Consider the following 15,748-nt stretch of genomic DNA (forward strand, 5'->3'; position numbering starts at 1 on the left):
CTCTAAACACCTGCAATCCCTACCTTTATCCTGCACACTAAATTGGGTCTTCTAAATGGTCAATACAATCTCACACGAAAATCTCATGAAGAATACATAATTGGAACTCTAGATGCATGGCTAGGAAACCCATGGAGTCCAGACCTAAGCCCTCAACCAACCCTGATGTCCTTCCCGAGAAACCTGAGTCCTAGCGGAGGTCAATCCTGTTTGTTAGCGGTATAGGGACTGCCAAGCCACCTTACTAGAGAAAAGCCCCCCTTTACTGTAATCTTTATCCTCATGAGACAATAAAAGCTCTCAATATCTACTGGATTTATCAGTCTCAACCAGCTAACATCTCATGAAAAGATCATCCACGTATGGAATGTTTTGCGCTAAAAAGTGGTGACATATCACAATCTAGCGTTTGAAAACTCAAATGTCAAAATTCAGTTTAGATTTGCATTTAGGATGAATATTTTATTTGACATTCATTACACTTTTAACAACTGGGATCGCTAATATTCATAAAATTTGTTGAGGCCACAAAGATCATTCATTGTAACTGCATTTATGCTGTTTTTGATAATCCTGGTCTGAGTGTAGGAAAATCTTTTTATGTATCTTCCCTAAAAACAAAATTTTATATTATAGGGGCTCTGGTATTGAGGAAATGAGGAGGCTTCCGATGAATTAATTTGCAACTCCGATGTAAAGGTATTCTTTAACATTTGAGTTTGCTGGTGTGAAAACACATCCCAAAAGTGTTAAATTCTAGTGCAAAAGACACTCTTAAAATGGCAATTACAAGTTAGTTGGGCCACACTTTTAGTTTGAATTGGAGAGCTGTGTTCTCTAACCCTGCTTAATAAACTGTAGTCCTAGATGTTAGATGTGTTGGGAAACTGATTTTGGAAAGCATTTTACTCTAAGGACCCATTGGTCTTACGACCAGGGGCGGCTCCTCCGTTAGGGCGGAAGGAGCGTTGCCCCACAGCCCCCACCCCCCAGCAGCAGAAGCTGCAAAACCTTTAACAAACAAAATAATAATAAACCATGTTTATTATTGCTTTTGTTAAAGGGGCTGGGCCATGGGGGTGACAAGCAGTGAGGGGGAGTGCACCTCAGCCCCCCTACCCCCCCCAGAGCACATGTGTGTTTGGCCGGCCAAACACACATGCGCGCTGTAGGCTCTCTCCAGCCTGGCAACACAGTTGCCGGGCTGGAAAGAGCCTGCATATGCTTCCAGTCTGCCTGGGAGCACCCTGGCTGGGTGCTCCCAGGCAATCCTGGCGCTGCTCTGAGCAGCATTAGGATTGGCCGCAGGAAAGGCTGGGCTTGTTTAACACATTTTTCAGAGAGTACACATTCATTGATACAGAAATTCTGAGTTTAAAAGTAAATCTTCTAATGACTTTTGCCTGTTGTGACTAAGTAATGGTGTTATAGTTTTAAGATGAAAATAGGCAAATGCTTTTTAAACATGGGTAGGTGGCAGTTAGTAAAAGAAAACGGGAGAGCTAGTGAAAGGCTTCAGACAATCATAATGTGTTTTACTTTAAATCAGTTGGAGATTTTCATAAAAAAATGTTTTCGTTGCAGTGTGTGGCGATGTTCATGGACAGTTTTTCGATCTAATGAAGTTATTCGAAGTGGGCGGATCACCAGCTAATACAAGATACCTCTTCCTTGGTGATTATGTTGACAGAGGTTATTTTAGCATAGAGGTAATAGTATACATTAATATACTTTCTATAATTCACTGTCTCTATGGGTTTGTGTTTATGAAATACGTTGCTGAAATTATGGTGCAGAAGCTTTATGCATCTTGCACAAGCATAAGTACAGGTATTTCTGATGAATACTTCTAACGGCAGATGCCTCACCTTGAGAATACCCACAGGCGCCAGACTGGATTCAGAGATTTTTTTTTCCCAGCAATTACTGCACATACTGGTAGGTGGCATCATGCGGCTTTGTGTTTATTCCATCCTGCCCAGAAGTAACACAACAGCCACAAAATCTGCCGTCCCTGCATAATGATGTCAGTTACTTAGTTTCCTCACCTTCGGACACAGATCCGTAGCTTACTCCCTCATCCTTTCTGTCATTTGACAAGTATTTTTGCCCAAATGTTCTCATAGTGTGAAAGGGATACAGGATTTGAACCCGAAAGGGCTCTCACAAGCAGTTGTCTGTGACAAACCCCTTCCAGGTTTGTCTCTGAGTGGGTTCCTCACACATTTTGACAGGATGAATCCAAAGGCGATCTGGGACCTCAAAGCCAAGCACTGTTGCCAAACACTAAGGGTACGTTTTAGGGTTGGTCTCAGTCAAAGTTGAGGACACAGATCCGGCGTCGGTTTTGAGGCTTTTCTTGAGAAAAGTCTTATTCAGATTCAAAGTCATCAGGTAACTCACAGAAAAAACCCACACAAATGTCTAATTATGACTCTCCATTTTCCCACCACTCTAGTCTGGAGAAGTCACATGGATGTCAGGATGCCTCGTGACTCCGGTTTCACTTTTATAATGTGTAACAATCACACAACTTATCCTGATCCAACCCGAACTCCCTGGCCCATCGGCAACACCCCAGCAGGTCAAGAACTTAAAGAAGGCTACTTTGCGTATCTTTGTCACCCTTCTGGCTACGTCTGGTATGCCTCCGAGACGCAAAGATCCAAGGAGGCCTCCAGCTGGATTAACATTGGTAGTTCTGTCCTCGATGCGGTCTGTGCCTCTTGACCCTACTAGGGTGTCTGCCCCCAACTCTGGAGCAAACCTCTATCCTGGAACGGATAACCTAAGCAGAGTATGTGGCCCCACCCCCTTCAGACACAAACACAGCCACTTCAACCCCATTCTGACTCACATGGAATGAAGCCTTTATTCAGGCCACTGCATATTCCTTTAGCTTCTGAATCTGACCAACACAAGGGTGGGGGTGACAGATGTCAGACATCGTTTCTGAGGGCTATGAGGCAAGCAGGAGCTAGTAGGTTAAACGGTGGTGCTTGTGTCCTTTTACTGTTGATGTCCTAGGGTCTGACCTGTTGTGAGTCCTAAAAACTGGGCCAATCACCCCTTCACCACTTGCCTCTCAGTGGTAATGCTTTTTAGGGAGGAAAGAGGTGCAAGGTGAACAAAGGTATAAGACTCAAAATATACCCAGCAACACCAATACATTAATGTTCAGCCAGATACTAGATTTCATGAAAAAGTAATATTTATGTATGAACACTAAGTGAAATATGACACCCACAAACGATATACCAAGCCCTCCTAGGGCGGCACTCTAGCCTTGTCTGGGAAGAGTCACACATACCTGTCTACTGGCATTGAGTATTACCAATTTCTGATAGGCTATATTCAGTTTAGGTGCCGCTACGAGTCCCACTCTGGCTTTTAAGAAGTCAGAGTGTTCCAGAGCTACAGGGCTTTGAGGCACTGCAAATTTCCCTTGGGCTCTTTGGCCCAGCTCCCGCTGGTACTGCAGTACGGAAGGCCTTGGGACCTTTTAGCACTCTGGCATTGCGGTGGACTAGAGCAGCTGCCGGCATTGTGCTGTAGTCTCATCGCTGCAAGGCTGACATCTGGTTGTCCGTGGATGATGTGGTAAGTACTTCATGTCCTGCTGGCAGGTTGGGTACAGTCACTCTGCTTGCGATGCCCTTACATTGGCGCCGGGTGCACAGATCAGAACCTACTGCTTCCTTGTTGTCACACGTTGCTCCTGCAACATCCCTCCTTCTTGGCATATGGTCCATTAGGGTGATAGCCCTTACACTTCACTGCAGCCCCCTCTGGCATACAGGGCTGCCAACTGAAGTCTGCACAAGCCCAATTGGAGGAACAGCAGTTCCCTTCACAGTGGCCCCTTTGGAATACGGTGTGAACAACTTTAGTCTGCACACAAATAATGACCAGATCGGTCCAGCAGCCATTTCCTCACACCTTGCTATGAAGATCCACTTGCCAGCATCCCCCACTGGGCCTTGCTCCCTCCAGGCACTCTCCTCCACCTCATAGGGCCCTCTGGTCTCCAGAGTCAGGCAGACACTGGTGCTCCAGGGCAGGTGTTGTTGATTTTCTTGGGTGATGTCCCCTCACCTGGCTAAGAAACTGGTAAACATTGATCCCCAGGCTTGGTCACATAAGGCGGAACTCTTGATGAGCTTCTCCACCTAAATGTGACAGTTGGCATTACAAGAGCTTCCAGGTCACCTTTTTATAATCAACTCCCAGACACAAATGTGAATTAGTGCCCCAAGCTTTGAAGTGCATGTTGCAGGGGCTACCATTTTTTCTGTCCTGTCTTTTGCTGAGAAAGCAGGCTGTCACAGCAGGAGTGACGCCAACACAGGCCATTGGATTTACTTGTGGATCAACCCTGAGTGTCAGGCTCTCAAATATATGCCTAACAAAAGGGTATAAAGCCCCCCCCCCCCCCAGCCCTACTCTTCATGATTTCCCCTATCAGTGACATCTCCTTCTTGAGATGTTCCCAGCCCACTCTGACCATGGTCCTTTTCATAATCAAAAAGAAAGTCCTTTGGAAATGCCCAGGATAGCCTTACTCTCCCTTCGTTCAGTTTGTGTCCCATGAAGCTCTTAGGAATAGAGCAATCAACAAATCTGTTTGGGGGGCTCCCTCACCTTAACATGATTTTGGGTTTCTGATATGGATTGCACTGGCCTCCATATATTGTACCATTTCCAGACACTTATACATAACAAAAGGCACATACACTCTCTGCACAGCATTACTTTCGTACCCCATGTAGGCCAAGGTTGATTTAAAGCAGCAGAACTTTGAGTGGGCTGGTAGACCCTGTTTCAGTAATACCAGTAAAAATGACCTGTTTACAATACAGATCATCATTACTAAAACACAAATCTCATAGAGACTTCTATTTGCAGATTCCTTACCTTAGAATTTCCCCCAGGCATCATACTGGATCCGGAGATTCTACCTCAAGCAATACCCTTGCGTCTTGGTAGGTGGCATTGGTCGACTCTGCGGACGTCGTTGGCGTCATAGTACATAGACGCTGCCTCAGGGCAGTGACGTCGGTTCTTTTCTTTCCGTGCCATGTGCTGATCCAGAGAGAGCTACCCTGGTCTCTTTTGGACTGATTTCGACCCTTCTGTCAAGTTTTGTGGGAGTTTTTTGGTGCGTCGAGGATTTCCCTGAAGACCGGGTTCAAGCCGTGCGAGGACTGTCACTGCATGATGTCTGTTACGGATCCGCATCAGGTTTGTTTGTGGTGCCTGGAGCGCGACCACAATCCGAAGTCGTGCTCCGAGTGTCTGGCCATGCACCTGAAGGCCTTGAGGGTGCGTTCTCTCAAGCTCATGGCGGCCCGATGCTGGATTCTGCGTAGGTCCCGGTCTCACTGGAGAGGAAGTTCTCAAGACCATTCGCAGAGCAACCACCACTCGTCTTCCTCCAAATCTTCAGGTACAGGTAAGAAAAAGAAGTCGAAGCGGTCTCATCGCACTTCGACTTCGCCCCATCTCTCGGCTGATGTTGACGATGCTCAAGGCCTCCATCCTCGGAGCCTGCTTCTGGGTCCACTCCGTGCTTCCCCAAGTTTCCGGGAGCTTGAGCGACCCCAGTCCAACTTAGAGTTCTATTAGGCCATGTGCCTCATATTTGGGTGGACCAGCCCCAATACGGTGCCTTCGGGCCAAAGGGGTTCGGTTAAGGGGCCTTCGGGTTCCGTGCCGGTGGTTTCGGCTTCGGCCACGAGGTCCCCTCCGGATTTGCACTGATGCCGGTCGCACCACTGAGATCTTCCCCGGCGCCGGGTCAGTTGTCGACGCTCCCGACATCTGTAGTGCCCACTATAGACATCAACCGGATCCTTAACCCCGGCGAGTTGGAGCGCCGTCTGCTGACGCAGCCTCTGTCTTCGATGGGGCCTACGCTCCCCAGGATGGATTTAGACCCTTTTGCCTATGGGTACAAATTTGGGGATGGATTGGAGGGGTCCCTGGACCCTTATGAATACCAGGAAGACCCATCTTTGGACTGGGCACAGGAATTGGGCGAGGCCAGTGGACTGGACACGTCTCCAGACGCTGGCATGCTGTCTCCTCCTAGTATGGCTACAACGAAGGGAGCGACTTATGCTATGGTGGTCTATAGGGCGGCTGAGGTCCTTGGCTTTGAGCTACCTACTGTAGAGGTCAGGTCCAACCTCCTGACAGAGGTGCTTCAACTAGGAGCTTCCACATCTGAGCCCCTTTTACCATTCAATGAAGCCCTCACCGATGTCCTTTTGGGTACTTGGTCCAAACCCCCACGCAGGGGTTCCTGTGAATAGGACCATCGCATGCTGCCATCGGCCCACCCCGAACAACCCTAAATTCCTGTCCCAACAACCCATGCCTGAGAGTCTTGTCATCCAGGCTTCCTCAAGCGCATTCCCTTCCGCCCCCCCCCCCCCCCCCCCCGGCTGGAACAGTTTGGGAAGAAGCTGTTTTCTTCCTCCAGTCTCGCGCTGCAGTCTGTGAACACCACATGCCTTTTGGGCCGCTATACCCACTCTTTGTGGGATACGGTTGCGCAAGTTCTGCCGCAGATACTGGAGGAGGCCCGTGCTGTTGTCTCCCAAGCTGTCAACAATGGGAGAGATGTGGCGAAGTTCATGATCCAATGTGGGCTGGACACGATCGACTCTCTGGGCAGATCTGTTGCTACGATGGTGGCCTTGAGACGCCACGCCTGGTTGCGTACTTCTATTTTTTCAGGGGATGTCCAACAGTCTCTCATGGACATGCCCTTTGATGGCACTACTCTCTTTGGAGACAAAGTTGACTCGGCCTTGAAGAGATTCAGGGATTCCTGGGATACGGTTCTCTCCTTTCGTCTTTCCACTGCCCCTCGCCCCCAGCTGTCTGCTTTTTACCCCTTTCGTGGCCCCTGTCACATCCCCCACCCAGCCACTGTGCCACCCATGCTGTTCACCTGCTGCGTGGCTGGGTACGTAGAATCCCACGTGGGACAGGGAACCAGAGGTCTGCCCAGACCACCTCTGCCCCTGCTGCAGCCTCCAAACCCTCCTAGTCCGTCCCCTCACTCCCATCCAGTTGGCAGATTTGCCATCACCTGTCCCATTAGGAATCCATCACTACAGACAGGTGGGGTTTGCAGATCGTTCGAAAGGGTAACTCACTCCCTTTTGAATCTACCCCACCGGCCATGCCTTCATCACTCAGCCAACTCCCAGAGGATCATTTGGCACTTCTGCTGCAGGAAGTCCCGGCTCCCTTGGCCAAGGGAGCTATAGAGAAGGTCCCTGTGCGAGAAGTAGGTCATTGTTGCTATTCCCGCTACTTTGTGGTACCGATAAATGAAAAGGGCTTACGTCCTATCCTAGGCCTTCAGGACCTCAACTACTTCCTCAAGAAGGAGAAATTCAAAATGCTCACCCTGGCTCAGGATCTGTCTGCATTAGACCCAGGAGACTGGATGGTAGCGTTGGACTTGCAGGATGCTTATTTTCACATCCCCATTCTGCCTGCCCACAGATGTTACCTTTGATTCGTGGTAGGTCACAAGCACTATCAGTTTAGCCTGCTCCCCTTTGGCCTTACCAGCGCCCCTCGGGTGTTCACGAAAGTGGTGGTAGTGGTTGCAGCTCACCTGCGCAGGTTAGGGGGTCTTGATCTTCACCTACCTCGACGACTAGCTATTGAAGACGGACTCTCCCCAGAAAGTCGTCTTCCACCTTCAGACTACGGTGAGCCTCTTGCACACTCTGGGGTTCACTATAGACGTGCCGAAGTCACACCTGACTCCCTCTCAGACACTCCCTTTCATCGGAGCTGTTCAGGACACAGTGCAGTTTCGGGTTTATTCTCCCGAAAAGCGAGTCCAAGATATTTAGGCTATGATTCCGATCGTTCAGCATCTGTCTTGGGTTTCAGTGAGACTGACTCTGAGGCTGCTGGGCCTCATGGGTCCTGCATCACGCTAGTGACACATGTCAGATGGCATATGCAGGCTCTGCAGTGGGACTTGAAGTTCCAGTGGATGCAGCATCAGGGGAATCTCTCCGACATGGTCCAGATCTCGGAGGGGACTGCGAAAGACCTGCAGTGGAGGCCTTCGAGTCTGCATTGGGTCAATGGCCGATCCCTCGACCTTTCCCAACCGGATCTATATATAGTTAGAGATGTGTCGCTCTTGGGATGGGGCGGCCACATGAGAGAGGTGGAGATCAGAAGCATCTGGTCTTCGGCAGAGTCTGGGCTCCATAATCAATCTTCTGGAGTTCGGGTCGATCAGGCTTGCATTGAAATCATTTCATCCTTCTCTCAAAGGGAAGTTAGTGCAGGTGTTCACTTGACAATACTACCACCATGTGGTACTGCAACAAACAGGGCAGAGTAGGGTCCTGGACCCTTTGTCAGGAGGCACTACGTCTCTGGACATGCCTGGAACATCAGGGCATTACCCTGGTTGTTCAACATCTGGCAGGTTCTCTCAACTCCAGAGCGGACGAACTCAGCCGTTGATGCACAGCTGATCATGAATGGCGTCTCCATCCTGAGGTGGCGCATGATCTCTTTCATCAGTGGGGAGAGCCTTAGTTAGATCTGTTCGCCTCTGCAGAGATCACGCAATGTCAGCTGTTTTGTATGTTGGCGTTTCCAAGGCAGTACTCACTCGAAGATGCTTTTCGTCTTGAGTGGAACTCCAGCCTCCTTTCCGCCTATACCACTTCTGGCCAGAGTTTTCAAGAAGATCAAGAACAGCCGGGCCCAAGTCATCTTGGTGACTCCAGACTGGGCACGGAGAGTATGGTACCCAGAGCTATTGAGTATGGCCATCGATCCTTCACTCAGACTGCCTCTTCGGGCGGATCTTCTGTCGCAGCAGCAGGGGACTTTCTCCACCGACCCTGGTCAATCCGTGCCTTCATGCGTCGAGATTGAGCGGCGCAAGATGACGACTTTTGATCTTCCACCCAACATCTGGGATGTTATCTTGGCAGCCAAGCGTCCCTCCACCAAAACGGTATACGCCTGTTGTTGGCATAGATTTGTGGCATGCTGCACCAACAAATCTGTTGATCCCCTCTGCGCCCCTCTATCTGAGGTTCTTTTGTTCATTTTTTCTTTGGCCACCCTTAAAGGGTATTTATCTGCTCATTTCGGCCTTTCTTAGGTTACTTGATCAGCCCTCACTCTTCAAATCTCCTATTGTGAGTAGATTCCTAAAAGGTCTCCCCCATTTATTTCCTCCCACTTCATTTATCATGCGTCAGTGGGACCTCAATCTTGTCCTTACTTATTTAATGTGTACTCCCTTTGAGCCGATGCACAATTGTCCCTTATGGCTCATCACCTTCAAAACTGTCTTTCTTTTTGCCAACACTTCTGCTTGCAGGGTGAGTGATCTTCAGGCCCTTTTGTCCAAACCTCCATTCTTGTTTGTGCACCCTAACAAAGTGGTGTTGCGCACTAAGGCTTCCTTCCTTCCCAAGATGATTGTGCGTTTTCATATAGGCCAGTCCATCACCCTGCCTACTTTTTACACCCCCTCCTCCATCTTTTCCATGAGGAGGAGTGAGTCCACCGTCTGGACCCAAAAAGAGCATTGGCATTCTTTCTTAATCGTACTAAAGATTTCCAGGTGGACGATCAACTCTGTCGGCTGTGGGTGCGAAGAAAGGGAAGGTGGTGCAGAAATGTACCATCTCTCGATGGGTACTTCTTTGCATCAAGATGTGCTACGCTTTGGCCAAAAAGCAACCCCCTTAGGACTTGCATGCTCATTCCACCACGACTGCTGCTTCCACTGCATTAGCATGCGGAGTTCCTGTCCTGGATATCTGACAGACGGCTAGGTGGGCGTCCCTGTACACGTTTGCTAAACACTACTGCCTAGACAGTCCGGTCCGTTGGGATTGCTACTTTTGTCGTTCGGTCCTGCAGGACTTTCTAGTATGATCTTGGTTTGCAGCCCACCTCCGAGGATAGCATTGCTTGGGTATCTATCCTAAGGTAGGGAATTTTCAACTAGAAGTCTCTATCAGATGTACAAGTTACTTTCCTTCGGTAACGAAATATCTGGTAGAGACATATTCTAGTTGCAGATTCCTTACCGACCCACCAATGCTCCCAGCTTGTGAACTTATTTCTAGGGACAGGGATTCCCCCTTCAGGTCCTTAGCTCTCGCACACCAATCTCAGTGTTCTTAGCGACTCTGCTCTTTGGCGTGGAGAGTCGTTAAAAGAAACTGACATCACTGCACTGAGACAGCATCTATGTACTACTCCCGACATCATCACGGTGACTACAATGCCAACGATGCCCGCAGAGTCGACCTACGCCAACTACTGACGCGCAAGGGTATTGCACGAATAAAAATCTTGGATCCAGTCTGACGCCTGGGGGAAATTCTAAGGGAAGGAATCTGCAACTAGAATATGTCTCTACCAGATAGTTTGTTACCGAAGGTAAGTAACTTGTACTATGCTGCCATCACCATGCTTGTGTTATTTAGCCCTTTGATAAGGGCAATAGTCCTTTATGACTTATAAAGGTATCACTTTGTTTATCCATCCCAGTCTATTCAATACCACAGTCTGTGAGACAGGCCAAGGTCATGGCGCTCACAAGTGATCCATGTTCGCCCATGACCAAAAGTCAGCACCAGGGCTCTAGATATTGTTGCAGCTAGGGCACTCAGTCCAGGAGTGCAAGTCTGTCACCATGCAATGGACCTTTCCATCCAAACAACGGGATGCTGCATCCCACTGCTGTGATGAGAAAAATCTTTTTATAGACCTTTAAGATGCCAGTGAGTTGGACACCTCTCTGGACACTGGGTTAAACTCCCCAAGCCCCGTCCACAGATGATTCAGTTTCCTTTGCCATGGTAATACGAAGGGGTGCATACGTTTTGAACCTCCAACTCTCTTCAGTTGAAGTCAAAACCAGTGCCCTGACAGAATTACTGCAACATAGACAGAACCATTCCTCCACTTTAAAGAGCCTCCTTTGGGCACACTAATGGGCACTTGGACCAAACACAGGTTCTTTCCCACCAGATAAATGAAAGGTTGCCAGGCAACACAGACCTGCTCCTGGAGACCCCGTCCTTCCTCCTCTGCCAACATACTCTTAAAAGTCTAGTGGTCCAGGCATAAAAAATCTGCCTCAACTCGAATTCATTCCTTACTATGCCTCTTGAGAGGAAATACAAACAAATGGAGGCTTTTGGAAAGCAGATGCTGTCTTCAGCCAATCTTGCCCCCCACTCAGTGTCACCCTCCACTAGTTGCCTCCAGACGTGTTATGGAACATGAACCTCTAGAACTTGCCTGCAATGCCTGAAGAAGTCTGCACCAATCTTGTGCAGATTATACAGGATAGGCAAGATGCAGTGAAGTACGTCTTCTACACTAGGCTGGACACCAACAACTGCTTGGGCAGGGCAGTCCATACCATCGTTCTGGTGCCACATGGGCTTCTCTAGTGATTGGCAGGTGTCAGCGATGAACATGCCATTTGATGGCACCTGTTTCTTCAGAGGCAAGGCAGACTTTCTCTCGAGCGCTTTAGAGGGAGCAGGGCCACAGTGTGCTCCCTCAGCCTCTGTGTCTGTGCGTCATTATCTCCAACAGTATCTACCCTTTTAAACGACAAGGTCCACCTCTGCAACAACAGACCACCCAGACATTTTGAGATCTGGAAACCGCCACACAATGTCTAGGCCCCCTAGGGCAACATACTGCTTAATTTCCAGTCCACCCACCGCCAAACTACTTTAACTTGCCCTTAGTGCCACATGGCCATCCTGTTGGAGGCAGGATATTATATTACCTTCACGGGTAGAGCATCACATATGACAAATGGGTGATTAAAAGTATATGCTCTACCATTCCTTTCCACTCCACCACATATAACACTTACACCAGATTAGCTATTGGAGGACCATTTGTCCATCTTATAGAAGGAAGTTCAGGCTCTCTTGAACAAAGGAGCCATTGAGAGGGTCCTGCTTTGGAATAGTGACTGGATGTTACTCCTATCAGTTCCTGGTGCTGGAAAACAGAGACCTCGTCCTTTTTTTAAGACATTCCTATTGTGTTGATTTGCAGGGCACCCATTTCCATATCCCCGTCCTGCAGTCCCACATACGTTACCTGCGTTCAAGTTGAGCGACATACATCTTCAGTTTTCTGTACTCCCCTTCAGGCTCACCAGTGTCCCTCAGGTATTGGTGATCGCAGTACGTCTTTGGAGGTTGGGAATACCAATTTTTTCATACCTTGACGATTGGAAGCTGAAGGCAGGCTCACAGTAGTCCGTCATAGTCCACCTCTAGAAGAGGGCCAACCTCCTCACATTTTTGGGGCTCTCGATCAACATGTCAAAGTCGCACCTGATTTCTTCCCATACAGCTTCAATGAATGGAAGCCTTCTGGTTACAGTGCTATGGTGGGCCTTTTCTCTGGCTCAGTGAGGTCAGGATATTTGAGCTATGATGCTGATGTTTCAACCTCTATCCTGGGAATCCGTGATAGTAGATCTGAGGCTTCTTGTAATTCTCGACTCTTGCTTGTGGAACGTGCCAGATGGCATATGTGGGCTCTGCATTGGGATCTGAAATCTCAGTGGGCTCAGCAGCAAAGAAACCGATCACATTCCATCCAGGTTCTGAATGACTGTAAAAAACCTACATTGGTGGGTACTCTACTGGAATAGGGCCGGTGGCAGATCCTCTTCGTACCCCACCCAGAGTTGACGCTATGACTGATGCATTTTTGCTGGGTTAGGAAGGCCATCTGCGAGAGGTGGATATCAGAGGACTTTGGTTCCTGGCAAATTGCTTCCACGGAGGTATGTGGAGTTGGAGGCTATTTACGTGGCACTAAATGCCTTCCTCCCATCCATCATGGGAAGACTGGTTTAGGTTTGCATGGACACAATCATGTGGTATTGCAGCAGACAGGGCATAGTGGAGTTCTTGATCTTGTGCCAGGGGGCTCCACACCTCTACAACTGGCTTAGGAGCCAGGGCATTTCCCTGTACCAACCACCTGGCAAGATCTTTGAACACTAGAGTGGGTAAACTCAGCCAGCATTGCCTAGAGGATCACGAGTGGAAATTACAGTCATAGTTGGCACAGTGTGTCTTACAGCAATGGGGAGAACCGTGGCCCAAGTTTTTTTTGTGCCTCCTCTGAGAATGTGCACTGCATGAGCTTTTACTTGTTTTAGTTCCCAAGTCTGCTCACTCTATGAGATACCTTCCACCTAAAGTGTAGTTTGAGATTCCTTTATGCCTTTCTACTCCTCCCTCTCCTGCCAAAAGGAACCACTGAGCCACAGTCCTTTGTGGTTTCGGATTGGGCCAGGAGAGTGTGGTACTCAGAATTTCAGGCCACGAGCATCTGTCCCCCTGTCAGAATGCCGCTTCAGGGGGATCGTCTGTCACTGCTCCAGGGCCGAGTCCTACACCCGGGGCTGCACAACCTACACCAGCATGCGGGGAGACTAAGCCGAAACAGCCGCCTTCCTTTATTCCTTCCTGAATAGGTAGATGTTATCTTAGCAGCCTGACATCCATCCACAAAAATCTTTAATGCTGGACGTTGGGAGAAGTTTGTGGCTTTGCTTACCTCTCTACAGATAGAAGGGCCGTAAGTTGAATTGTCAGATGTATTACTGTTTATGCTATCTTTGGTCCAGTAAGGCATTGCTGAGCCACAGTTAAGTTATCTGCCTTCTCCACCTTTTTTTTGTTTACTAGATCTACCATCATTGTTTAAATCACCTGTTGTGATGCATTTTCAGGAAGGGATACTCCACTGGTTTTTACTGAAATATTTTGGGATGCCAAAGTGGGACGATAATTTTGTTCTTAAATACTTTATATGCACCCTATTTTGGTCAATGCGCAGCCGTACTTTTCATCTTGTGACTCTGCAGTCTTACTAATTGCAAGATCAACAGCTTGTCTGGTGAGTGATTTGCATGCGCTGTTTGTTGAGCCACCACATACCACCTTTTTTCCAGACTGACTGCAGCTGTGAGATAGGGTGGCGTTCCAGCCCAAGATTGCAACACCTTTACATGTCAAACAGCCCATTACCCTTCTGGCATTCTTTGCTCCATGTCATCCCTTCTGAAGCTGAAGAAAATTTTTCATTATTTGGATCCCAAAAGAGTTTTGAGCTTTTGCATCAATCGCACGAAGGACCATTGAATGAACAATTCGCTCTTGGTGAGGTTCCCTGGAGCAACAAAGGGTAAGGCAGTGCAGAAAAGAACCATCTGAAGGTAGATAGTTCTCTGCATCACAATCTACCATGCATTGAACAAGAAGCAGCCCCCAGAGGGCTTGAGGGTTTATTTCACAAGGGCCAAGGATGCTACCTGTGCATTGACACATGGAGTGCCTGTCCTTGACATCTGTTACGCAGCAGAATAGGCATCAGGCCATATGTTCACAAAGCATTACTGCCTTTATAGCCAGGTCTGTTGGGACAGATGTTTTGCCTGGTGGTCCTGCAGAGTTTTTTTATCCGAGTCATTCCACAGGCACCACCTTAGGAGGTACTTGCCTGGAGATCAGCATACTGCAATATTTCATCAACCAATGGCTCCTCATCTGACGAAGGCAAAATAAAAAAAGAAACTGACGTCAGTGCACAAGAGTGGCAGGTTATATTTGGCTCTAGCATAACTTCTAGGGCCAGACGAGGTTGAGGTGAAGCCTCACAACATCACCTAGTGTGCGAGGGGATTACTGAAATAAAAATTCTCCAGATCCAGTCTGGTGCCTGGGGGTATTCACAAGGTGAAGAGTCTGTGGTTAGATAGAGTATCCACCAGAAAGACTGCTACCAAACGTAACTAACTTGTCTGGTATAATCATACACTTCCTCAAGCCAATTATGTTAAAAAAATTCACAACATACCCTTGTCTGTAATTATTCTGTCACACGCTTTTTAAGTTCAGTTTTTTTTTTTTTTTTTTTTACATATTTAACAGTTGTCTGTTAACTTCATTTGTTGGAACAATAGCTGCTTGCAAATTATGAGCTGAAGCTGCAACTTTTATTCTTGCCTTGAGAGTAAAAAGAGAGTGATTGTCTTTGCGATTTACAAAATTTTAAAATGCTGTTGCTGTGATTTTAGGGTGGGGATTAGTGGTTGAGTTGGTATGGTAAGGTTGGGAAGCAATGACAGGGCTTGTTAAGTAAAGGTGTGAATATAAACAGGGCTAGGTGGTTTGCAAGGCTGGTTTGAATTTGAGGACTTTCAGTTGTCTTCCAAGCACAGTCCGATTCTTGATGAAGAAATGGGGGTGAGTTATGAGACTTAAATGGTGGTGGGATTGAAATCTTCTCTGTTTAGGACACTGTGGGATGCAAGGGCATCCAGGTGCTGATGGGGATCTAGTAGAGCTGCTGTTGCGTGCGGGTGATGTGTTTCTAAGGGCTTGGGTCCCCTACTAGCCTGAGATAGTTAAGTAAATACAAGAGAAGAGTTAGGACATCGGCATTTGTAGTTCTCATGCTGGAAAATGTTGTGGGCTTAACTATGAATTTATGAAGCTTTAACATTTTTAAAAGTGTTGTATTGTGCACATGCCAGGAAAGTGTGTTGAAAACGATGCCAAGGGCACTGTCTAGATCAGACGTGTAAGCAGCAGTTAGTCCTGACTAACAAATAGGCGATTCTGGTTTGGTGTTTTTAATATTGTGGAGCAGCCACACTGATTATCATATTTTA

General features: G+C 47.9%; 1 protein-coding gene across 8 annotated transcripts in view; it reads left to right on the forward strand.

Moving 5' to 3' along the window:
• Positions 1 to 15,748, forward strand: part of PPP3CB (protein phosphatase 3 catalytic subunit beta) — an 818,129-nt gene that overhangs the window by 189,451 nt on the left and 612,930 nt on the right. For all 8 annotated transcript variants that reach the window (XM_069240450.1, XM_069240451.1, XM_069240445.1 and 5 more), the window contains exon 3: positions 1,585 to 1,709. In XM_069240450.1, the coding sequence (XP_069096551.1) occupies positions 1,585 to 1,709 (125 nt within the window). The remainder of the gene's footprint in view (positions 1 to 1,584; positions 1,710 to 15,748) is intronic.

This window comes from Pleurodeles waltl, chromosome 6, assembly GCF_031143425.1.
Source record: "Pleurodeles waltl isolate 20211129_DDA chromosome 6, aPleWal1.hap1.20221129, whole genome shotgun sequence".
In the NCBI taxonomy this organism is placed as follows: Eukaryota; Metazoa; Chordata; class Amphibia; order Caudata; family Salamandridae; genus Pleurodeles; species Pleurodeles waltl.